General features: G+C 53.3%; 1 protein-coding gene across 1 annotated transcript; it reads left to right on the top strand.

Annotated features, from left to right (window-relative positions):
- Window positions 1–2901: 2901 nt before the first annotated feature.
- Window positions 2902–21243, top strand: LOC308232267 (adenylate cyclase type 10-like; the record flags this gene model as incomplete). Its single annotated transcript, XM_080638342.1, has 26 exons — window positions 2902–2969; window positions 3152–3345; window positions 3649–3753; window positions 5116–5154; window positions 5688–5831; window positions 6312–6517; window positions 6955–7048; window positions 7215–7300; window positions 7856–8044; window positions 8162–8283; window positions 8898–8974; window positions 9261–9450; window positions 10348–10400; window positions 11551–11704; window positions 12395–12587; window positions 13118–13204; window positions 13629–13909; window positions 14548–14684; window positions 15217–15342; window positions 16957–17217; window positions 17862–18200; window positions 18433–18493; window positions 18988–19159; window positions 19532–19639; window positions 19797–19975; window positions 21042–21243. 26 exons carry the CDS (start codon window positions 2902–2904, stop codon window positions 21241–21243), a joined length of 3867 nt encoding a protein of 1288 aa, XP_080494468.1.
- Between the last annotated feature and the right edge of the window lie 4556 nt (window positions 21244–25799).

Below are 25799 nucleotides of genomic sequence, written 5' to 3'. Positions count from 1 at the left end.
TTATTCTCCGCTGATGATCATAACAGCACATTTCTTCTTTTCAAAGCCCAGAGTGGTGGAGATGGGCATCCAGCTGATGGCCTATGAAAGTGTTACATACCAGGCAACAGCGTATAATCGAGTTCATTGGCTGTTTTCCCCCAGACTGAATCTCCTTGAGGTACACGTGGGAATTCCCCATCTTCCCCCATCACTCGCCAAGTATATCCGGGTCCCTGAGCAAAAGCAATCCCATGAGTGGGTTTGCCTTTACCTGAAGCAGGACTAACCCAGGCTGTCTTCTCCAGCAAATTCTTTATGTGCACCACCGGAACTTTATCCCCTTCTACAGTATGCAAAAGTTCCGGCTGGGCTGGGCCAGCCCTGTTGGCAGATCCTCTGGTGTTGACCAACCAGGTGGCTTTTGGTAAATGTGGATCCCAGTGTCTGAAAGTCCCACCACCCATTGCTCTCAGTCTAGTTTTTAACAGCCCATTGTACCGTTCCATTTTCCCAGAGGCTGCTGCACGGTAGGGGATGTGATATACCCGCTCAGGGCCACGCTCTTTGGCCCAAGTGTCTATAAGGCTGTCCTGGAAATGAGCCCCATTGTCTGACTCAATTCTCTCTGGGGTGCCGTGTCGCCACAAACTCTGTTTCTCAAGGCCCAGGATAGTGTTGCGGGCAGCGGCGTGGGGCACAGCGTATGTTTCCAGCCATCCGGTGGTTGCTTCCAACATGGTAAGCACATGGCCTTTGCCTTGGCGGGTTGGTGGGAGGGTGATACAATCAGTCTGCCAGGCCTCCCCGTATTTGTACTTCAGCCATCGTCCTCCATACCAAAGAGGCTTTAACCGTTTAGCTTGCTTAATTGCAGCACGTGTTTCACACTCGTGAATAACCTGGGCAATAATGTCCATTGTTAAGTCCACCCCTTGATCACGAGCCCATCTATATGTTACATCTCTGCCTTGACGGCATAAGGTGTCTTAGCAACAACTAAAACCACCGGTGTGTTATCAGCATTGTTCTGAGACTAAAGTCGAGACCACAGCACTGCACCAGCTACTAAGAAGGATGAAAATGACCGCTACAGCTGAGCCCAGGACACCATACTGATGAAGAACCTCGTTTGTTGATTTTATGTGCGTGATCTGGCTGTTGGGTGCCACTGGGATCCTGGCAAAGTGATCTGGGAGAAGCAGGAAGGAAAACATGCATGTCTGTGTGGGTTTAAAGTAATCAGTCAGTGCACTGCGTGACATGACTGCACTTTATTGCTTCAGCAGAAGGTTTAACCTCACTTGGTCAGTGTGAATGTGTCCTGGAGGGGTCATTTCCCAGATTTTCCGCTTCTGAAAGCTGAAAGAGTTTGTCTTAGGGGGAATTTTTAACCTGAGAAGCAGTGAGACTAAACTGAATTGATTTAGGTGCTCTGGGACAGAGCAAAACAGAAAACGGTGCAAGGCGTTGCTGCAAAGTTGGTTATTTCTTGTGTAAGAGCCACTGCTTGGGGTTCATCTCCTTCTCCCCTCTTCATTAAGCAGCTCTGAATCCTGATGCTCTTTTGGCACTGGACCAGCTTGACCTTGGTGGGGTTCCAGCAGTGAAGATGAGTGGCATTGGTTGGTGTTGGCTGTGGTTGGAGAGAGAAATGCCCCATAATCAACCCCAATAGGGTCCCCCCAGGTACAAAGGGCATGTGCCAGCCACTCTGTGGCTCTCAGCAAGGTCCTGGCTCGGCCTCTCGCGCAGGAATGACTCTCCCTGGTCAATCCTATGAAACATGCCTAATGATGGCACTTGACCCTGCCTACCCCTGCCTGTGCCTGGCAGCATCAGACCTGCAGCAGGACAGACCCTCAATGCAGGGAACGTGTAGCACAGGCAAACCTGCTCCTGTCCTGGGGTTATCCCAGCTTTGCTACATTATTTTTCAGGAGGATTCAAGAATTAACTGGGGAAATGAACTGGTGGCACCTAAAGACTAGATTTTATGGGGAGGAGAAAAAGGCTGTTAAGGTAGGGACAGCACCTGCAACCAATGGGATTTACCTTCTTCTACCCCACAAATATTAATTTTGGCACTTTGAGCCTGTGCCGTGGAGCCAACGTCATGGAGCCCGTTGAGAGGCAGGAGGGAAGTCTGCACTGGACATGCGTCATGGTTTCAACCCAGCCGGCAGCTAAGGACCACGGGGCCACTCGCTCACCCCCGTTCTGTCCGCCCCAGGTGAGAAGGGAGGAGAATGGGAATGATGTGAAACCTGCAGGTTGAGACGAGAACAGTTTAATAAAATACAACGGAATATTACTACTACTACAAATAATTATGATAAGGGAGACAAGAAGGAGAGAGAATATAAAAGTAAAAGAAGGCTGTTGCTGTCTCTCTGATCAGCTCAAAGGTGGGGGGCATCCTTGTGTTGTTAACCCTCACCCCTCACTCTGAGGAGTGGAGGTTCTCCACCTCCACCACGGACAATGGATCTTCATGATCTTCATGTGGGAGTTCCTGCCCTGGATTGTGTTGAACACCCTTTTGAAAACACAAGGGCATTTTTAATTCCTCTTAAAAATTCCATCAGCACCCTTAAACCAAGCTCTCCTCTTTCTATTTTGGTGGATTTGCAGATCTTTGGGCAGGTCAGCGTTAAAGCACACAGCTGTGTTGAAAGCTGGTTGTAAAGTCGCAGGAAGGCTGAGGGTGATCCTTAGCTCCATCTCCCCACTCAGAAAGTTTAGATTTTAACCCAAACCGGCAATTTTCTAGACGAAAAACAAGCAATGGAAAGCCAGCTAGAGGTGGGTCCTTCCGCCCGGCACATTGCTGGAGCTGGCCAAGCTGAGCAGCTAGTCACTGCAAGCAAAATGGAAACTAACAGGAAGTCTGGTTTCAGTTAAAAGAGGAGGCAATAGAAGATGGCCGCCTCCAGCCAGTGGCCCAGTGTCGAGGAGGAAGCCTCGGCCGTGGGGCAGCAGTTCCAAAGGTGGTGACCCACAGAGAATGTCACTGTCAGCTCATTGTGATGTAGGCGCAGAGCTGACAGGGAAGCAAAGGCCTACTGAGGAGGCCACTGCCAGTGGCTGTGACCACCCTGCGGGCAGAGGGACGGTTGCCCCACATGCAGGCAACTCACATGGCGCAATGGGGTCATATTTCTTCTCCCAGCTGGGCACAGCAGATGATCCCGAGGAGCCCCAGACAGCACAGGGTGCAGATGGTGCCTTCTTCCTGGGAGAGGAAACGTTGCAGCTCACAGCTGGACAAAGTAGCAGCTTTTCTCCCCAGCCTTCTTTCTAGCGACTACCTCGGGAGCAGCTTTCAGGCAGTCCAAGGAGTGCTGGTCTTTGCGGATATTTCAGGTAGGGTGAGCAGGGAGGAGCAACCGTGACATTGAGGGACGTGAGGCACTCTGGGACACACCAGGCCCTTTGGAGCCCTGCCCCTGCTGCTGATAGCGAGTGGCCATAGTGAATGCTGAGGTCTTCTGCTGGGATTCCCGAAGGGGATGGGCTATCATGGGTGGTCAAGCACTGCTGCAACCCATCCTGAGTTGGGGCATGGGAAGGTGCCGGCCTGGGCCCCCCGGCTGGGCGATGCGGAACTGGCTGCCAGGTCCTTTGGTCCCCGGGGCATTTCCTGATTTCTGGGTGTCTCTGTTACAGATTTCACCTCTTTGACAGAGGACTATATCTGGAAGGGTGGTTCAGAGAGAGGCACTGATCAGTTGGCGGAAGACCTCAATCACTACCTGTGTGACGTTTTGGAGGGTAAGAGACATGCTGCAGGACTGCCTGGCAGCAGGCCATAGGGCTGCTTATGGAGGGGAGAGGCTGGTATCCTGGGCAGCTTAGTACTGCTTCCTTGGAAGGGCTGGGACTTTCTGTGGCCTGGAGGAACAGCGGCAGCAGCCAGGCTCTCCTGGTGAGTTAGGACCAGCGCAGGTCCTTTATGCTCCCCGCTGTGGCCAGCCACCTCTGTGCTTCTGATGTGAACACCCAGCTGTTGCCTTCGCGTAGGCTTAGCGACCTGGTTCAGGAACGTCACGGCGACCAGCCCTGGGCCGCTCGGGCCATAAGCTCACTAACACCAATGTGGTGGACGGCAAATGGCGTTTATTGCTTGATGGCACGGTGTTATATAGCTTTGGTTTACAACGTCACATCCGTCTGCTAACATCATAAATCAAGTGCAATTGGCTACTAGGAGAGGGGCCCTATCTTCCCGTACAGCGCGATATCTTCCGACCGTCAGACCCTGGCTACCCACACCCAGCTCTGTGGTGCCTGGGAGCCCAGAGCAGGCTGAGAGCACCAAGCGAGTGCCAGTGCACAAGTGACCTGGGGATGCTGGCACTGATGTGTGTGTGAAAGACAGAGAGAGACAGAGATCCTTCCAAGCCCATTTTCTCAGGGAGTGTCTCGACCCTTCTGAGCTGATCATGAGCACGTTCTGGACACCCCTTTGGCAGCATTTGTAAAGAAAATCAAGAGTCCTCGAAGAGGATGAAGGGCCTAGAGCATCTCTCCTACGAGGAAAGGCTGGGAGAACTGGGCCTGTTTAGCCTAGGGAAGAGTAGGCTGCAGGGGATCTTATAGTAATGTATCCAAAACCTCAAGGGAGGGAGCAGATCGGACAGAGCTAGGCTCTTTCCAGTGGTGCCCATTGTCAGGACCAGAGGCCATGCCATGGGCATGCATTGAAGCACAGGAGTTTCCCTCTGTAAGTTGGGAAACACTTTTTGGGTGGGGGGGGTGTGACTGACTGATTGCCAGGGAGCTTGTGAAATCTTCCTCCTTTGGCTCTTCCAAAGCCATCTAGCCAGCGTCCTGGGCAGCTGGCTCTGCCCCGCTTGAGAGCAGGGTTGGACCAGATGGACCCCGGAGGTCCCTTCCAGCCTCCACCATTCTGAAATTAGGTGGCAGCTCGAGGCCATGCCTCTGGGCCTTCTGTGCAGGTACCAGGGCTGCAGCCCCTGGGAGCCTGGGAGCCAGGCCAGGGTGGTGCTTTGCTAAGCTGTGCCGGATAGTGCACCATCGCCTGGGCTCTCCGCTCTGAGCATGGGGGCTTCCTTTGTGGCTTATGGAAGAAGGTGCCCACATGACTCTTCCTTTCCTTCCCTCTGTCCACAGACATGCTGGCTCTTGGAGGTGACATCTTGAAGTTTGCTGGTATGTACTTAGGAGGATGATGCCCGTGGGTATGAACGTGCAGCACGGGACTGTTGTTGCAGCTCTGCTGCCCTCCTCCAGAGGCTCTGTGCAGCACCTTGAGCCATCTTCCTGGCCACTCTCATACCCCTTTGCAGCGCCCTTTCTCCAGGCTTCTCTTCCCACCCTGAGCCTGCAGTTTGGCTTTGGCGAGGGTGGTGGCTCCCTTCCCTCTGCCTCAGCTTGTAAGGCTCTGTGCTGGGGGTGAGTGCAGAGGCAGCACTGAGAGGAGGAGACCTACTAGAAGGTGAAGGCAAAGGCGTTTATTGGAGTGCTGGTGAGGGACAGGGGGGCCCTGGTGACAGCACAGCTCAGGCTGCCGGGGCGCGAGAGGAGGAGGAGTCCCAGCGAGTCCAGAGGTCCTCCAGGCCTATGGCCTCCCACAAGTCCATCTTTTTCAGCACGTCATCTGGTTTCTGCAGTCCCTGCCACGGAGCACAGGTCAGGGAGAGTCAGGTCTCAGCAGAGCCTTGACGTTCCCTCGCTTTCCCCAGGGGATGCTGTGCTGCTGCTGTGGAGAGCAAGACCCAGTGAGATGGCCAAGACCATCAGCCTTGTGGTGCACTGTAGCTGGCAGATCCAGAAGAAGCACCGGAAGCATGACATGCTTGTGGGTCAGAAATTCCGACTGAAGATAGGTACAAGTGCTGTGCCAGGCGCGGATCTGTGGCACTCTCCTGTGCCACAGGGTGCTTCGCACTGGCAGGGAATGTGGCGATCCTTTTCCTTGCTGGATTCTCCCCTGCCTTTCGCAAAGAGCAAAGGGGAGCTGCATTGCTTAAGGCCGTGAGAAGGGCTTCTTCAGGCTGTAGTTTCTGTTGAGCAGACAGCTACAACTTGCCTGCATGTAAAGGGGGTGGGTGGTGGTCAGGGGCTTGGTTTGCTGGGTTTCTGGGGCAGGTAAGACGTCCAGCACTCTCAACACAGCGTCACTGTGCACTTGGGTTGTCTATTTCTTAACACCCATTTAAGGGACCTGTGTCAGTATCCCCTTGAGAAGGATGGAGGATGCCCTCCCCTTCCATAATGACCATCTCCCCATTGGGGTTCAGACTGGCTTCTGAACAGCTGAAATGCTGCAGGCTGTAGAGCTCTGCTTCCCCCTCTCTCTCTCCCAGGGATCTCTGCGGGGAATATGCACCACCTGAGGTTTGGAGACGAGAGGCAGCAGTACTTTTGTGTCATTGGCAAGGCCGTGGACGATGTCCGTGAGGCCACAAAGCTTGCAAAAGCAGGGGAAATTGTCCTCTCAGCCTCCTGCTGGGAGCTATGTGAGAAGCACAGGCTCAGGACCAGCCATATTGCGGGCAAAACGGCTGTGAAGGTAGGTGGATGGGACAGCATCTAGAGCCATCTAAGGACCTGGACCTGGACCTGGACCTGAAGGAGGGAGGTGTCAGAAGGCTGAAGACCTGAATGCAGAGAGAGTTGTAGCTGTGAAAGCGGAGAGCAGCTGATGCTCTTGTCCTTCCATGTGAGGAGTAACTCTGGGCTGGGCTTGCTTGGTTTGAGGGGTCAGGAAGCACTGGGAGAGTTTTGGCCCCACCAGCAGTGTCCTCTGTGGGTCACAGAGCTGTTGACAGCTGGGGGATGCTCAGAAGATGTCTGCTCACCCCCAGTGTTTCTGAGGAAGCACTGCTGTCCTGTCCAGCCAGGTAGACTTCTCTCCCCTCTTCTGGGCAGTGACAATGGAAGGCAGGATCTGTCCCCTGGGCCTCCTGGAGAGGCCGGTGTCAGTGCTTTCCTTCTGTGTACCTTCAGGTTATGGGCATGAACCAGATGTCTCCGTCGGAATGCCAAGATGTTTTAGACAAGCTTCCACAGAAGGAGAAGTGCCTCTTCACGGAAAACGAATGTGAGTGCCAGATTCACCTTGTTTTGGTTCAGCTCTGCCCTAAGCACCTGCAGGTGGCAACACAAGCAAACGCAGGAGACTCTCCCCTCTTGCCAGTGCTAGCCCCTGCTTTCCAACAGCTCGTAGTCCCATCCTCCCAGCAACCACGTGTGTTTCCTCTCCGCAGATGCTGCCACGCCTGCTCTTTTCTTGATCCCTGATACTCATTTGGGAGACATACTTAGTTACATACCAGAAGCTGTTCTCCGGCAGGTACGGCTGGGCCATTGCTGCCGGGGCTGCTTTTTTGCAGGGCAGAAGAAGTGGGGTGCATTCAGAGATGGAGTTTTCATGAGAGCAAACAAACCGAAGAAAATGCATCCCGAGATGACAATGGGGGCAAACTGGGCCAAGGGGCACCGGTGCTGCACCACTGTAGGAGTTGTCCTCAGAGAGATGGGTGGTGGGGCAGACATTTGCATCTCTGTCTTTTCTGTGGGTATGGCTCTTCATTGTGGACGTGATGGCAGGATAAAGGGAGATTCCACTGAAGTCCCCAGAGCATCGCTGGGTGCCGCCACTCATGTCTATAACTGTCCCAAGACGGGGTGTTACCGGAGCACCGTTCTCACCTTTGTCATTTGTGTTCTGATCTGGTATCTGCCTGCCGCAGGCTGGGCAGCCTGCCGACCGTTTACACCGGGAGGAGGATCTTCTCTTCCCCCGCTAGTACCTGCTGTTGCCAGGACACCAGCTCTCCCTTTGTACCTGGTGTGGGCAGCCCCCGGGAGAGCAGGCCTGCGAAGCCATCATGCTCTTGTTTTCCAGCTTGAAGACAGAGTGCCGCAGGACTTCCTCTGTGAGCTACGGCCGGTCACCATCCTCTTCCTCCACCTGGATTTTGATGCAAGGAACATAGTATCCTTCCGCAGTGTCCTCAATGAAGTCAGCAGCCTGATGCAGGAAATTATCTGTCCGCACAAAGGTGAAGTGAACAAAGTCATCCTGTTTGACAAAGTGAGTGTGGGGTGGAATCATCTCCCCCCAACCCAAGAGGGTGGACACTGAGCAAGAGGGGAAGATTCCTTCCATCTTAGGCATTGTGGCAAGACGTGCTGCATCTGTCCTTGGCAGGGCTGCACATTCCTCTGTGTGTTTGGGCTCCCCGGAGTAAAGCTGCCCCACGAGAGCATTCATGCCTTGCAGAGTGCTTTTCAGATCTTCAACTCGTGCTCCAAGATCATTGGAAAAAAAGGGTGAGTGTGTGGTGGGGCCGAGGGAGTGCGGGCTGCCTGGGCCAGCATAAAGTAGGGGACGAGTGTTGCTTCTAGCTTACCCTCCCTTGTCCTCCCTTCCTTGGCAGGAAGGAAACAGTGCCCTGAGAGGTAGCAGGCAATCCCTGGGCTTATCCTTGGGCAGCCAGGCAGAGTGTCTCCAAGCACACCCTGCTAGCCACCATGCTGGAATGAGCCCTGGTGAAGGCGAGAGGCTCCTTGGTGCCAGAAGCAGCACCTTCTGGGTGACTGGCCTGTGAACAGTGACGGGGCCTAGACACCTGATCTCACATTGCTGTCATCACAGGCGGTGACACTGTGGCACCTTCTTCCCTCCCTCTTTTCCCCCTGGTCACGGGTCACAGCTCAGGGAATGTGGTCTCAGGAGAAGTGCCCAAAAGTTCCTGCCTGTGTGTCCTTGCCGCCTGGGTCCTTTACACCCCTGAGCTCTCCGTATCGCCGAACCCCAGGCTGGCAGGGCAGGATGGCCAGTGGCCCAGGCTAGTACTGAGGGGAGATGAGGGAAGAGATGAAGCTGGGCGGGCAGGACTGCACCTGGAGTGCTGCTGAAGCCGTGTTGTTTCCCTGTGTGCCAGGACAGTGTCTGTGTCTGTTACCAGTGGGACGGCGTTCTGTGGCCTCACTGGCCACCCTCGGAGGCACGAGTACACAGGTACAAGCATGTGTCTGCAGCGTGGGAAAGTGGCGTGAGCTGTTGGGAAGAGGAAGACAGGCTGGGACAGCGCTTGCCCGACAGCCAGCCAGGAATGGCCCAGGCAGCGCCAGTCCTGGCCTGGGGTGGGACGCTGAGCTCCACAGCTGGTTGTTCCCCTGGGATCTGCTTAACCCACTGTGGGGCTGCGGGTGTCGGATGTAAGGCAGCTGTTGGCCTGGAAGGGCACTGTGGAGCTGGTGGCACAGGTACCTCACTGTGTGCTCTTTCTTCATCTCTCCGGCAGTCATCGGCCAGAAGGTGAACTTGGCAGCGCGGATGATGGTGAGCTACTCTGGGCTGGTGACCTGTGATACCACAACCTATGCCAACTCTGGGCTGCCCTCTTGCTGCTTCAAGGAGCTGCCGGAGAGACAGATGAAAGGCTTCAAACATCCTGTCACTGTCTATCAGTATGTGGGCATCACCACCAAGAGGTGAGTGTCCTCTGAGAAGTCTGGATGAGGGGATGGTGGCAACAAGGGTCCAGCTTGGCCAGGATAGGGGAGTTCTGCAGAGAGAGCAGAAGCCGCTCTCCGTTCACTGTGGGTGAGACGGTCGGAAGCCCTGCTGTGGGAGGCTTTTTACCTCTCTTCCCTGCTGTCTTCTCTTGCTGGGAGAGTGGGAGTGAAACCACAGGGATGGGGAAGGTTTTGTTTTGGTAGACACAACCTGGCTTTCAGGCTCTGTTCAAACGGCTTTCAATCGTGCTTTCCGTGCTGTGCTTGCTCTGCCACATGCCCTGGTAATGCTGACCCAAGGTTTTGTCCTAGCTGCTCCTGAGTGGGAAGCTTTGGGCCTGTCTGGTTCCCATGGACAAAGGTGGACCATCAGGGCCTTCTTCGTCACCTCTTCCTCCTCAAACCTGGGCTCTTCCTCTGGGCCAGGATCTGAGCTTCTTTTTGGATGACGGTTTGAATGTTAGTCTCTGAAAATACAGGAAGACTTAAGTCAAAGGTGCCAGGTGCCTGGAATCCCAACCAAGGGGGGCTCAAGTCCTTGTTTCCAAGGCTCTTGGTTTTTCTTGGCCAATGCCGTAAAGATATCTGCTAACCAGCAGCTCACCCTTGCTTCTTTCCTGTGTCTCTGGGTCTGGCCTCTCTTGATGGACTCTCTTGTCCTGGTGTGGCTGTTGGCTTTCTTTATGCTGAAAGCTGTCTCAGCATGCCAGCTTGAACTTTGGTGGGGGGAGCATGCAGGGGACAACGCGCTGCTTGAAAGAGAAACAGGTACCCGAGGAGCACATCCTGCCCCTCCACGCAAGCTGCTTCTCCATGTGCCCTGGCTTCTAACCAGCTAACTGACTTGTATTTTCTTTTTTCCTCTGCTTCTAGCATATTTGGCATGGCTCTTGCCGTGAAGATGCCAGATACCGCCTCCTTGCTGGGTATGTGGAGAATGCCTTGCTCTTCTGAACCCCAGTTTCTTCCCCTCAGTAACTTGTACTGGGAAGGGAAAAGCTGAAAGGAAGGTTCCTTTCAGCTATGGAGCTGCTCACGTCCTGGGGGCTAAACCAGTCCTTATCCTTGGGATCAGGAAAGAGGTTTCCTTCTGCTAAACTGATGGAGAGTTTTGGTGGTGGGTTCTCCCCGTTGTACTCCTCAAAGTTCCTTTCTTGGCAGCATCTGCCTGTAAACATGGAAAAGTCAGGCGACACAAATGCCTTTAATCACTCAGCGTCTTGCTGGATGTTTTGGGCCCTGCCATGGGTTAGCCCTGGTAGGGAGCTTAGCCCCACACAGCTGCTCACTCCCCACAGTGGGATGGGGAAGAGAATTGGAAGGGTAAAAGTGAGCACCCTGGATACAGGCAGCTTAACAGCTAAAGCAGATGCTGTGCATGCATGACAGGCAAAGTCGGGCATTCTTTCACTGCTTCCTGGTGGCAGGCAGGTGTCCAGCCGTTTCCAGGAAAGCAGAGCTTCAACATGTGTATCGAGGACTTGGGAAGACAAGCACTGGAACTCCTAATGTGCCTCCTTCCTCCTCCTTTTCCCCAGCTTTTCTTGCTAAGCACAGCATCATATGCAAACGGAATAAGCCAGTCGGGGTCTGCTGTTGCAGCTGTGCCCCATCGCAACTTCTTGTGCACCCCCAGCTTGCTTGCTGGCAGGGTGGCATGAGAAATAGAAAAGGCCTTGATGCTGTGCAAGCCCTCTTCAGCAAGAACTAAAACATGGTTGTGCATCCACACCGATGTGCTCTGTGGCTAGTCGTACAAGCAGGAGAAGATGTTCTAAGCCTGTTTGGGACACAGCTGCCTGCAGCAACTCACATCATCCCTTCCAGCCTTGTACTGGATCCCTGAGGGGATTTGCATGGGGCTGTCTGAATCTCTGTGGGATAGGGCGTCTGCTACCACTCTGAGGAAGGCAGAGGTGCAAAAGCTAGGAGAAGAGAGTTGGAAGGCAGCAGGGGTATCATAGGCTGCCGGATGTGGTAGTGGGAAGGAAGCTGTGGTGCAGGGTCTCAGCAAAAGGGATGGCTCTCTGCTTTCTAGCACGCCCCAGCAGCTCATTTTCTTGTTTGTCTTCACAGGTCGGAAGAAGGAGATTGACCTCTTTGTCAGCTGCTTGGAAGCCTCTAACCATTTTGGACAACGACACATGCTGGCGTTTGAGGGCACAAGGGGCTCTGGGAAGAGCCAATTACTTAATCACCTGGCCCAGTTAGGCCAGTCTGCTGGCTGCAGGTACAGGGGTTTGCCCTGTGGCTTTAGGACACTGCTTCTTCCCATCCCTGACAGCCATGGAACACTCCAGCCCCTTGGCCAGTACACCTTGGCCTTGGACTGAAGCCTTCTCGGAAAGCCTCATGGAGGCATTCCGCAGTTATCTCCTGTGTGCTCTGCTCCTGCCTCTGTGTCTTTGGGGTGCTGGAGGTGCTTCTTGATCTGTGGTGTTTCCTCCTTCACAAACAGAAGGAAAAAGCCCAAACTCAGTGCTTTTCATTGGGTTGCAGATGCAACAGATAGCAGGCTGGCCTGTCTCAGAAGCCCTGCTTGCCCCCTGCCTGCTTCCCAGAAGGAATACTGGGCCAGAAAAGCCTTTCTGTGGCTGAGAGGCAGACTGCTAAGGTCTGGAGCCCAAAGGCAAACTCCACTTGCTCCATGATCACCTCTTAGCTCTGCAAGTCCCTCTGCAGCAGGCAGGCAGGGAGACACGGGCCAGCGTCGCAGAGACCAGAAGGGGTCTGGACCTGGCTCTCCCCGTGGCTTGGCAGCAACTGCCCCTCTGTGCCCTTTCTCATACAAGGAGCAAAACTCTGGGTACCACTTCGAGGTGGGAGGCTGAAGAGTTCCCCCTAAAGGCAACTCCAGCTCTTTTGTCTTAGAAGGCTTGGGTCGCTGGGGATCTCAGTCCCTTTTGCTTTTGCATGGCAGGGTATTTGGCATGGAACTGCTAGAGGTCAACGTGAGGCAGTCCTTCTCTGCCATGCGTATTCTGATGGCCAGGGTGCTGGGCCTCCACGACTGTGAATCGTGCAGTGCCAGGGAGCACGTGCTACAGACAAATCTCAAAGGAATAATTGAAGAGAGCAACTACTGCCTCCTCAATGACATCTTCCTTGTCAAGGTGAGAGCGAGAGGCCCCTCTGACCCTGGAGAAGGCTTTCTCCTGAGCCCTTCTGGGTCTTCAGCGGTCTTCTAAGGCTGCTGGAGTGCCTTAGCTCAGGGGGAGGGATCGCAGGGGTCACAGCACATGTTTGCCATTCCTGGCCCTGGGGGCTGCCTATATGTGGTGACTTAATGTCCCGCGCTGCATCTGGCAGTGCCTGGTGCCTTGTTCAGCATTGCGGAAGCAGCACTGGAATGAGGCTGGGCCTGACCTTGTGCTGAGGTCTTGCTGTGTGAGTGGTCTGCTCCAGCCAGCCCAAGATCCCACAGTCAGAGAACCAGCCCTTCAGCCCACCCCCAAGATGGGGCTCTGCCTGAGCCTCTGCTTTAGGCTTTAGTTGAAGTCCCACTGTGGCCTCTTGCACCCATGCTGGGGAGAGGGAAGGTGCTGAGGCAGAGCAGAGAGGGTTCGCTCTGCCACCTTGCTTGGTGGGTAGGTGTGGCGAGCCCTGGAGCCATGTTTCTCCCTGACTCTGCTTTTCTGTCTAGTTTCCCATTTCAGACAAGGTTCGCCAAATGCGTGAAATGCAAAGGCAAGAGGAATTGCATTCAACTTGGGCAAAAGTGCTAGAGAAGGTGAGCATTTCTCCTTTTCTCCTTCTGCGTCAGAGGAGGAAAACCACCCTGCTGGCTCTGCGCCACAGCAGTGTGAGTGGGTGGCAGGACCTGGTCGTTGCCCTCTGGGGCCTGAGAAACCCCCCATGTTCTCTACATAGCCCGACAAGCATACTAGTAACTTTCCTCCCTTAAAGCGCTCCCCGGAGGAGAGACAATTCTGCATTCACTTGCCCTCCTTCTGCAGGGCGGGTGATGTTAAGTGTGACCTGAAAGTCTCAAAGAATTGAGAATTGGGAAGGGATTGGGAAGCTTCCAAGCAGGGAGTTGGTTGGGGTGAGACTTGAGAGCATCCTCTCAAGAGGCAGAGGCTAAATCTCCTTCCCTGTAAGACACTTGAGAATCCACTGGATTCCCCGCAGAACAACCATTTTTTTTTTTCCAGACCATTGATCGAAATGCCATATTTGTCATCGACAATGCCCATTTCATTGACCCTGCCTCCTGGAGTATCATGGCACCGCTGCTCTGGAACATCTCTGTCTTCATGGTCATGAGCTTATGTCCCGGCTTTGCAAGAACCGAGAGCTTTCACAAAGCCACAGCAAAGGACCTGGTGTCCCGTAAAATCATCTACTCTCATCTAGAGAAGCTGAAACCTTCAGCTGTGGTGCAGAAGCTCTGCCAGGACCTTGGCGTGATCAGCATCCCCAGGGCTTTAGTGAGGTAGGTTGGAGCAGGGGAGCTCCCTGAACACGAAGCATAGAGGCTGCCAACCCTTTGCTGTTTCACAGGGAGGAAGGGAGGAAGATTCTCAAGGCCAAGCATATCTGGGGTGGGAAAAGGGCTTGGTCTAAGTGGCCAGGCTGTGTGGCAGATTCCCTGGGGCAGAGGTCAGCCCTGCTGCCAGAGAGCACCTGAGGAGAGGAAAGGCAGGGCTTGCTGCTCTGTGCTTTGGGCACTGTCTGCAAGTCTTTTCGCAGGGACTTCAGCAAAGGCTGGAGGGGCAGGGGGGCCCAAAAACACAAGCCAGCAGGAGGACCTCCCTGTCAAAAGTGAAGCGTAGCTGTGACGAAGATGCTGGCTCCCCTGCTATGCCCGAGAGGCTTGCTGCCCACCTCAACTCTTTTTCCTTTTAGGGTGTGGTGAGGCACTGGAAGATGTTGTCCAAAGATGTGGTAAATGCTCCATCCCTGGGAGTGGTCAAGGCCAGACAGAGCCTTGGGCAACACGGTCTAGTGTGAGATGTCCCTGCCCATGGCTAGGGGGTTGGAACTAGATGATCCTAAGGTCCTTTCCAAACCAACCCATTCTGTGATTCTACTTTTCTTGTGCTGATCACTGCTGGATCTGTTCCTGCCCAGGTTCCTGGTCCAGAGAAGCTTGGGGATCCCGTATTACCTCGAAGAGCTGGTGCACTTCCTTCGGTGCAACGACATGCTCTTGTTCCGCACCAAGAAGTGGGATGAAAGAGCAGAGGACAACTGGGAGGACCTGAAGAGTAAGAACCTTTGCCACTGACTACGGAGTTGCTGTGTTGCATTCCCTGCAGCACAAACTTGCCCCTTCGTTGCCCCATGGATCAGGGCAGAGCCAGGTCTTGCAGCAGATCATGCAGAGCTTGGCCTGGCAGAGGCACGGGCTTCTGTGTGCCTTGTTGTCAGGACAGCCAAAGCAGTGCCTCACAAGCTGTGAGGGCTCGGAGGGGCCTCAGTTCTTGAGGCTAAACCACAGGGGACGTGGTTCTGGATCACGTGTGTTCCTGAGACATTCTCATGAGCACAGAACTTCTCTTGGCCAAATGCTAGCTTAATTGGGAACAAACTCCAGGTTGAGGTGAGAGCCAGGCCTGGGAAACCTCCAGTGAAAACGAGTTTGCTCTGCTTAGAGAGCATGTTCAGCACCGGCAGGTCAGTGCACCTGCACCGTGCTGTGTGAGGGGGCCTTGGACTATTTCAGGTGAGCTTGGAGACATTTGCAGGCTGCAGGTCACTTTGCAAATTGCCTGATTCCTTCTCTCTTGCTCCACCTAGCTTTTGCAGTCTTGGAGTCATCCCTCACAACAAGCTCAAGGTCCAGCATAGGGTCTGCGGCCATGGTCTGCATTGTAAGGCCAGACGTGAACCTGAACAGCACCGTGCTGCCCAGTAACTTGAAAGGTGAGGGGCAGAGAGCCACTCTGCTGGCTCCTGGCTGTGCCGCAGGGGCTGGAGGGAGGCTGGGCATCGCTGTGCTGCAGAGTCGCCCTCTCAGCTTTGGGGCTGTCCTGGGAAGGTGGCTCCGCTCCAACCAGCAACAGTCGTGGGGTTGTGGGCAGCCATTTTCCCTTCCTGTGTGTGGAGCACCTTGAGCCTGCTGGTTGCTTTCCAGCAGCAGGTAGGAGAGGAAAAGTTGTTGGTGCAACACTAAAATGACTCCCTTTTCTCACAGAAGCAAATCTTCTGCTGGGACAAAAAATTTGACTTGCCTCTGACTCACCTTTGAACACAGCTTCTATCTCGCTACTTTCTTTTTGCGTTCCCCAGCTAACGGCGGTTTCATGGCACGTTGTGGTTTTTTAAGCCCAGCCACGAAGCTCACTCTCTCACTCCCCCCTCCCCCCCCTCCCCCGTTCCTTCCCCCCCGCTCCTGGAGGGATGGGGAGGAGAATCAAAAGAATGTAAGTCCCACGGGTTGAGGTAAGAACAGTCCAGTAACTAAGGTATAACACAAACCACTACTGCTGCCACCGAGAATAATAAAGATAAGGGAAATAACGAGGGAAGAGAATGCAACCGCTCACCACCTGCCGACCGATACCCAGCCTGACCCAAGCAGTGATCTCACCCTTCCGGGTAACTGCCCCCGGCTATGTACTGGGCATGACGTGCTGTGGTATGGAATACACCTTTGGCTAGTTTGGGTCAGGTGTCCTGTCTCTGCTTCCTCCCGGCTTCCCCTGCTCCCTGGCAGAGCATGAGACGGAGAAAGTCCTTGGTCAGACTAAACGTTACTTAGCAACAGTTAAAATCATCAGTGTTATCAGCGCTGTACCCAGGCTGACAGTCAAAAACACAGCACTGCACCAGCTACTAAGGAGAAAGACGACTGCTACTGCTGAACCCAGGACACACGTAATTGAAAAAAAAATCCACTTTTTTGTTTTGTTGGCTTTTTTTTTCTTGGGGTTGTGCGTGTGTGTTTGCTTGTTTGTTTGTCTATTTTGTTGTTTCCTGTGGATTTTCATGGAAATTCACCTGTAGCCAGGGGAACTGTCAATGACTGTTGAGTGTCCCTCCTGTCTGTCAGTAGCCATTTGTATGAACCTTGACGAAACATCATACTAAAGCATTCCTGCTCTTAAGTTGTTTTGTCCCAAGAAGAAAACTCAAAGAAAAGAACAGTAAGGTCTGGCCGAGTTGAGACAACCTTTCTGGGGAGCTCTGCGTTCACATCTGAGGTGGTGAAAGTTGTCTGTTCCCTGCTTGCACTGCTGGCAAAAACCTAGCCCAGGTTTGGTAGGGCACACTGTGGGATGCATGTGCCTGCTGGATCCTGCCCTGTCGCGGTGTGGGAGTGTGTCTGTTGAGGGTCTCACTTTTGCCCAGGCCCTGTGAACTGCAAATCCAGTCGGAGCGGAGCCATTGTGCAGACACCTACCCCGGGCTGCAATTGCCCAGAAGTGCCCAGTGTAGGGCCAAAGCCTATCCTGTTCATGTGTCTAATCTTTGCAGTGCCTCCAGCCTCAGCGTGGGGAAGAGGTAGGATTGAGATGTGTGGCTTCTCTTTGACAGAGATTGTGCTGGCTCAGCTGGACAAGATCAAGCCATTGGAGCAGACTGTTTTGAAGTTTGCAGCCATCATCGGGCCAGTGTTCACTACCCAGCAGCTGTCATACGTTCTTCCGGCTAGAATCAGGCACAAGATGACTACCTTGGTGGGCAGTCTAGTGAGTGACAACATCCTCAAGTGGATGGAGAGCACTGAGGAGCTCATCACAGAAGATGTCCAAGATCCTAGCAAGGAGGCAGGCACCCCTCCGCAGGCAGAGATTGGTAAGTGGTAGCAGTGGGGTGGACAAGGAGCTCCCAGATGTGTCCTGGATGGGCTCCTAAGGGCATGGTGTGATTCCCTCCCTGTGAGGGCTGGTATGGCTGTTGGGGATGGGTTTGTCAAAGCTGTTACAAGTCAGTCTGAAAGCAAGCACACTACGTTTGCACTGGAGGGAAGTTCCTACCGGCTGTCCCAAATGCCTCTGCTCCCCTGAATCCAAGTGCTGCTCGTAGCGCAGGCATGGGAGGACGGGTGGAATCCCTGACACCCTCTCCCAGCCACCTGCAGCATCCAGATCAAAGATGCCCTCCAGAATGGCTCTGAGTCTTCAGCAAGCTTTTAGTGGGCTTTGATTCTCCTGTGATGCAGGGTTCCTGCTCAGGAGGCTGCTGGCTGCCTTGCCAAGGGTGGGAGAAAGTGCTGGCTGGGGCTTGCTTCGGCTGGCAACAACATCCCCAGCTCCTGCCTGGACCAGTGCAGCTGAGAACTGCATCCCCAAGGCTGCGCTAGCATCAGCCCTTTCACCCCGTGCGGCAGGGCTTGGCATACAGCAGCACTGCTTTGCTATCTAGGATGTGCGCTGAGGCGTGACTGGCTCCCCATCTGGCCCCAGCTTGGGCTCATACAAAGGCCTTTTGCCTTGCAGGTGTGGAGACCTCCCCTCCAAGCAAGCAGAGTGTGGGGTGTCAATTTGGTGTGCTGATGTTCCATAAGCCGCTGCTGCGGGAGGCTGCCTACGAGCTGTGGGTCCAGAAACAGCGGGACACCCTGCACTGCAAGTGTGCTGCCTTCCTGGAGCGGCATGCACACAAATGCCAGAGCTGCGGCCAAGGGGACTTTATTGTCTTCCACCGCTTCGCTGTCACCAGCACCCAGGAAAAAGGGAGCTGTAGCGACCTTGATGATGGGGATGACTCACACACCTGGAAGGCCTTGGTGCTGGCTGGAAAAGAGCTGAAGAGGGAGAGGGTCTATGCCACTGCAGGTATGCTGTGCACCGTGCTCTGTAATCTGGGCCCTCTGGGAGCCCAGGGATCGGTGCTGGGGGTCGGGTGGGAGCAGATCTGCTGGGAACGAGCCCAGCAGGAGAGGACACCCACTGTAAGCTTTCCTCAGTATGTTAGCACCTTGCAAGGATCCTTGCAGGCCTGCTGGGAGAGGGAGAGCAACTCTTACCCCAGGATACATGTGGGAGGTGTCCCTGGTTTTCTTTCCAGGCATTACAGATACTGAGGAGGAGCAGCAGCAGCAGAAGGCTTTTGTGGAAGAGGATTTTGGGTGAGCAGACAAGGTTTTGATTCTTTTTGAAGCCAGTGAGCTCAGGGTGTCCAGTTGAGACAAAGGAAGTGCTGGCTTTTGGCTGTCAGTTGTGACTCTAGCTTAGCGAAGAGGCTTTCTGTGGGGTGGGAGCTGAGAGGAGATGGCTGTGGAAATGAGAGAGTGCTTAAGGAAGCCCGTGGCTCAGTGTCAAGGTAATGCTATGCTGAAGCAGCCCTTGCGTTCCAGTTCCCACCGAGTAGTACTGCAAAATCTACAGGGAAAAAGCCGCCACAAGGGCTCAGGTGGTTTGCCTGTGGCAGGTGGCAGAAAGCCTAGCTTCTTCCTTACTCCCTGCTCCCAAAGGACTTGTACGAGTCGTACCTGTCTGTGGCCTCCTGCTCTGCTTTGCACAAAGGGCTTTTGATGTCGTCTGTGCGGGAAGGAAGACCACTGTAGGTGATACCCTTGTATTCTTTGCTCTCTTCTTCCCCTGGGCACCGTCCTCTGAGCAGTGTGACTGACAGAGTGAACAACAATACGCTCTCGTGTGACTGCAAAGGCATCGTGGAGTCAGTGCTTGTGTCTTTGGTTCACCACTACACAACACTGGGCAATGCTGCCAGAGCCTTTTACTATCTTCTGGAGACTGTGGCTGCCTACCTGCATGTCTCCAACTACTACATGGTGAGTTACCCTGCTTGCAGCATGTCCTGCCTAGCTGTGGGCAAGACAAGTTTGCGTTGCACCGGGGCATGACTTCGTGGGGCCTTGGAAGGAAGATGTTGAGCTCTGAGCCTCACTTTTTCCTTTGGTTTGCCTCTTGTGCGGGAAGAGACACTGGGTGCTGCGCCCCTAGCACCAGCAGGGAGGAGGCCTGAAGGATCAGTGGTGCCTGTGCTCTGAGGCACACAGTCAAAACCATGACAGTGCTTGTGTGGGTATCACCAGGGGAAGAAACAGACCCTCGTAAGAGAGATGCCAGAGGCAGTGGGGGAGGCCAAGGGTGGCCATGGGCTCTGCACTAATCTCACCTGCTCTCCGTGTGCTTGCACAAAGGCCCTCAGGAAGCTGAGTGAAGCGGATATCCTGAGGAACTCTCTGAAGAAGAAAGCGAATGGGATATCCCGCTTTGAAGATGCCACCTTCTTCAGCCTCAAGGCGGAGGTAAAGGGGAGGTCTGGAGGGATCTCCTGAGTGATGGAGCTGGATGCCTTCCCCAGATGCAGTGGATAGGAGAACTCTGGCATCTCTGGCCACTGGCAGATTCCTGCAGTCTCTTGGCATCTAGTCCACGTCGGGATGTTTCCCTTTTCCTGTGCAGGTCTGCTGTGGTGTGGGACGCACGGAGCTGGCAAAGAAAATGATCAGAAAGTCTTTGAGCCTGCTTGGAAGGCCGTTTCCCCGGAACCGCGCTGAAGAGTTTGTCAGGTCTCAGGTGGAAAAGTTGCAGTGTGCCGCTTATGTTGCCAGAAGAGCATCCTCCCTTCCACAGAAGGCCCGGTGAGAAACAGGACCAAGAACCCGGGGGAGAAAGAGTCATTTCCTACCTGGTCACAGGCATATGGGCGCAGACCTGACGAGGCTTGAGGCCACACAGAGCGATGTGAGGGTAGAACAGGGAATGACAGAGTTCCTCCCTCCCTTCCTCCCTCCTTCCCTCCCTCCCTGTGAGGCCCTGGGAACAAAGCATGCCTTAGGGTATCAAAGCAGCTTGCAGCCAGGGACGTGTCTGCTGGCACGAGTTGTGGCAGTGAATTGGTGCTGGCTGGGGACAGAGAGCTGTACTGAAGAGGGGTGGGGGGCTGGAGGCAGGACCAGGGCATGGAGAAGGAGCAGTAAGAGGAACTGAGGTGTGAGAATCATGGAATCCTAGAACGGTTTGGGTTGGAAGGGACCTTCAAAGGTCATCTAGTCCAACCCCATTGCAATGAGCAGAAACGTCTCGATTGCATCAGGTTGCCCAGAACCGCATCCAGCCTGGCCTTGAATGTCTCCAGGGCTGGTGCGTCTACGACCTCTCTGTGAGGGTGGTAAAACACTGTTTCAGTCTCTCCAGAGCTGGACACAGGACTACAGGGAGAGACTCATCAGAGGCTCCCTTAACCTTCTGGCCACGCTCCTTTGAATGCAGCCCAAGATGCAATCGGCCTTCTGGGCTGCAAGTGCATACTGCTGGGTCCTACCCGATCTTTCATCCACCAGTACCTCCAAATCCTTCTCCTCAGGGGTACTCTCGATCCCTTCATCTCCCAGCCTATATTGATACCGGCGGTAATGAGGAGGCTGAGAGGGTGATACCACTTTTCCTGCTGGTTCCCGGCTTTGCTCGGCCCCCCTGGTGCTGTCAGGCCAACCCTCTCTCGAGCGGCCAGCTTCCCACTGTGGTACTTGTTCTTTGCCCCTTTCCCTTCTGGCAGCTCCCCCTCCATCAGCTCTATTTCCTCCAAGGAAGTGTCACGGTCTTGTCTGGCACCGATTTTCCCCCCTGGCCCTGTCTGACCCAGCCCATAGGCTCTAGCCTCTACAGCTAGAGCCTCTGGGCCTAGCAATTTCTCTTGCTTGGCAGGAAGAAGAAGCTTGCCTGGCTGCTGCGGCAGAGCCGCTGTCTTTCCTTACTGGAGCACCTCTTCAGGCTGGAGGACACTTCTGTTGGATGGAGGCTGTCCTGCCTGGCAGCACGCATGAGGGCCAGCACAGACAGGGCAGTGGACCTCTATCTGTCAGCAGCCTGCAGGAGCTATGATGCTGGCTTGGAAATGACCATATAGTTCATTACCATCATCTATCTTACATTTGGAGAAAGATGATATTCTCCAAATATTTGTAGTGCTGGAAGAAGCAATACATACAGATTATTAAATATTCATGTGTCCCTTCACATCCAAATATTTTTTAGCCTGCAGCTGACAATTGCCTGCCTTAGAGAGACGCTGCAGGATTGCGTGTGATTTCGCAGTAATCTCTGAATACATTAACACAAATACGGTAATAGCCATTTTGCCGGTATCCAGAATAGCCCAGTCTCACCCTCTACACAGGCATAGCCTCGCCCGCGAGCACGTAGGGCAAATGGACCTATCTTACCCTTTTCCAGATCTTTCACCCGTACCTGTGGATACGGAGGTTTGTCTAGAGATAGAGCAAAGTGTGAGCTCATCGGGGATTGTTCACTTGATCCATGTGAGAATTGGTTTAGACTAGTGAGAGGAGAAAGTAAAAGTCGGCGCACACGGACTGCAGGAGCTCCTACAGGTACGGTCTCCCCCGCCTCAAGACACATGAGGTGAGCTTTCAGAGTCCGGTGCGCGTGTTCGACGATAGCTTGGCCAGTGCTGTTATAAGGACAACCGGTCTTATGTTCAATGCCCCACTGTCGTAAAAACGAAGCCACTATTTGACTTGAATATGCTGGGCCATTGTCGGTCTTGATCTGGCTAGAGACACCCAAAATCGCCATGACCTCGCGCCAATGCAAAATGGCCGCCTTAACGTCTTGCTTGCCTTGCGCCGTAGCCAAGATGACACTGCTACAGGTATCAACCGTGACATGTAAATAGCTCATAAAAACTGGAGCACAACAGTCAGGGACTGGCAGACCTTGTGCAACACGGTCTGCAGTATTGTTACCTTCAGTTAGGAGTCCAGGGATGTGCGAAGGACTATTACAGTGTTTTGGGCAAATTTCAGCAGCTCGCTCAGACAAAGCCTGAAAAAGGACTTGCGCACACTCCATCGTAGTCTCAATGGCTAATGGGGTCCGCAGACCACTGTCGTAGGACAGTAGCTACAGTATATGCTTCCAGAAATTGAACTGCTATTGGCTAGACGTAACCAATATAGATTGTGATTGGCTCAGAAGTGCAGTCCACTCATTTTTGAAGCAGGTAACAAGCTAGCTAAAATTATCCATTTGCTACCTTTCTCACATAACTTGCAGTTTCACCATCCCACTCCCACATCTTGTTAGCCTTGAGCAAATGCCAAGTTCCTAATTCTACTGCACGTAACTGTCCTTTAGTAACCTAAGGCTAGGCCTTGCAGCCTAGGTAACTTGAGTTCAGGCCTTGCAACTTAACTCAGAGTTTGGCTAAGACCAAACAGCTGGGATTGCTCACATGTCGATTGTTCAGCTGTATTCTTCATAACCACCATCTCCTAAGACTAAGACCTCTGGGTTGGTCACGAAACGTCCACCATCCCTCAGCCACTCCACAATTCCCTCTTTTTCTTTTTGAGCAAACCAGACGGATGTTACATTTTTCTTAACCATAGATATCACACACCACAACATATAACTTGCTACTAATACAAATAAAAACTAACACACATAATATAGTTACTCCATCCATCATCTTTTTTTAGCTGTTTAACCCCCTCTTTCAATTGTGGTATACTTTTATAAATTGATTCCGAATGACCTGACAAATTCATGCAGCACATCCCTCAAATTCAGCACAACCATGCCCCCGTGCCAACAATAAAAAGTCGATTGCATTGTAAGGTGGCATGACGAACACTCTCAACATCAGTCAAGAGCCCACTTAGTGCAAGCATAGTAGCATTTGTCAGTTTCTTCTTATCTTTCTGGGATTCCTTCAGCTTTTGTTGTTCCTTGGTTCATGTCAAACTCCACGTAGGCACTGGACGTTCTTTGCCAGAAAGTCATCCACATCTCCACGTTTTTCTGTCTATACAAGCCAAACACGCTTTGTAGCACTCATAATCATCCGTTGGATACATTAAAAATACACAGCAACAAAATCAAAATCGTGAAAATGACAATAAACACCATTAGTCCACCTTTTACTAGAGCAACCAGCCAACCTGTCAGTCCCCATTCACCTAACAAATTGTCCAGCCAAAAGGCTTGCCCATCCTCATACACCATGTGTAAGATCTTAGCATGTTTCCATATTTCTTCAACATAGGTCAATCACAGGCTGCTGGGTCTGCCCTTTTTCTCCTGAATGGCTCTCTGATAACAGGGGAGGCCATCCCCTCACATCAAGGTCTGCCATGGCAGTGGTGGGGAAACACCACTCCACGCCTGCTGGGTTGCAGCCAACAGCGGAGCTAAAGGTTCTTCTTGGTGGCAAACACAGAGGCCAACCCAGTCTTGCCCTTGACTGTGGCAGCAGGCATTTGGTCAACCTGTCGCTGCCCACCAGGCGCAGGGAGGAACAAGCAGGTTGTGTTGCGAACCCTGTTGCTGGTGTCCCAGACTGCTGACCAATATGGTCGCCTCCAGAAGGAGAGCTTGCAGTAAGGAGACTGTAGCAACTCAGACAGAGACCCCGTCCCAAACCGTGGCTGTTCAGGTCTCTGGCTGCAGGGAGTGCCAGAGCCTGCTGCTGCTGAGGGAGGGAGGCCAGCATTCCACCTGTGTGAGGTGTGAGCAGGTAGAAGATCTGCTTAGCTTGGTGGCAGAACTTAAGGAGGAGATTGAGACGCTGAGGACCATCAGGAAGTGTGAAAGGGAGATCGACTGGTGGAGTATAATCCTAGGTTGAAATCGGTGAGCTCAGCTCCCTCCTTGAAATGCCTGTACACCAATGCGTGCAGCATGGGAAATAAGCAGGAGGAGTTAGAGACCTGTGTTAAGTCAGGAGATTATGATCTGGTGGCAATTACAGAGACGTGGTGGGACAGCTCACATGACTGGAATATACTCATGGAGGGCTATGTCCTTTTCAGGAAAGACAGGCCAGCGAGGCGGGGTGGTGGGGCTGCTCTTTATGTGCGAGAGCAGCTGCAATGTACTGAGTTCTGTCCAGGGACAGAGGACGAGCAAGTTTAGAGTCTGTGGGTGAGAATTAAGGGGCAGGCTGGCAGGGGCGATACTGATGTGGGTGTCTGTTACACGCCACCAGATCAGGGTGAGGAAGTTGACGAGGCCTTCTACAGGCAGCTGAGAGCAGCCTCACAGTCACAGGCCCTGGTCGTTGTGGGGGATTTTAACTTCCCTAATGTTTGCTGGAACGACTATTCAGCAACCCAGCCACAGTCCAGGAGGTTCCTCCAGTGTACGGATGATAACTTCCTCATGCAAATGGTGCATGAGCCAACCAGGAGAGGAGCGCTGCTGGATCTCATCCTCACTAACAAGGAGGGTCTGGTCGAAGCAGTAAAGGTTGAGGGCTGCCCTGGTTGCAGCAACCACGAGATGGTGGAATTCAGGATCTTGTGTGGTAGGACCAGTAGAATAGCAAGTAGAATTGCAACCCTGGACTTTAGCAGGGCAAACTTTGGCCTTTTCAAGCAATTGCTAGGGGAAATCCCATGGGCAAGGCTGCTTGAAGGTAAAGGGGCCCAAGATGGTTGGCATTCAAGAATTGCTTATTCCGAGCTCAAGATCAGAGCATCCCGACACGTAGGAAGTCAAGGAAGGGAGCCAGGAGACCTGCGTGGCTAAATAAGGAACTGCTGGGTATGCTCAAGTGGAAGAGGAGAGTGTACAGGTCATGGAAGGAGGGGCTGGCCACTCAGGAGGAATATAAGGCTGCTGCTAGAGGATGTAGGAAGGCAGCTAGGAAAGCTAAGGCCTCCTTAGAATTAAATCTGGCAAGAGGGGTCAAGAACAGCAGAAAGAGCTTTTTCAAATACATAGCTGATAAAACTAACAGCAGAGGCAAGGTAGGCCCACTGGTGAATAAGATGGGTGTCCTGGTGACAGAAGATACAGAGATAGCAGAGTTATTGAATGCCTTCTTTGTCTCTGTCTGCTCTGCCGGAGGCAGTCCTGAAGAGCCCTGTACTCCTGAGACCTCAGATGAAGCCAGGTCACTGGAGCAGTTTGCCTTAGTCGATGAGGAATGGGTTAGAGACCAGTTGAGCAATCTGGACATCCATAAATCCATGGGTCCAGATGGGATGCACCCGCGGGTGCTGAAGGAACTGGCGGAAGTCATTGCTAGACCATTCTCCATCATCTTTACCAAGTCTTGGGAAACGGGAGAGGTGCCTGAGGACTGGAGGAAAGCAAATGTCGCTCCAGTCTTCAAAAAGGGCAAGAAGGAGGACCTGGGTAACTGTACACCGGTCAGCCTCACCTCCATCCCTGGGAAAGTTATGGAACACCTTATCCTTGATACCATCTTAAGGCATGTCAAGGATAAGAGGGTTCTGAGGGGCAGTCAACATGGCTTTACCAAGGGGAAGTCATGCTTGACCAACCTCATAGCCTTTTATGAGGAAATAACACGGTGGATGGATGATGGCAGAGCGGTGGATGTGGTCTACCTTGACTTCAGCAAAGCATTTGACACAGTCTCCCACAGCATCCTCATAGCTAAATTGAGGAAGTGTGGTCTGGATGATCAGGCAG

The sequence above is a fragment of the Psittacula echo genome (assembly GCF_963264785.1).
Source record: "Psittacula echo genome assembly, chromosome: Z".
NCBI classification, from domain to species: Eukaryota; Metazoa; Chordata; class Aves; order Psittaciformes; family Psittacidae; genus Psittacula; species Psittacula echo.
This window is presented reverse-complemented; position numbering and strand designations above follow the sequence as displayed.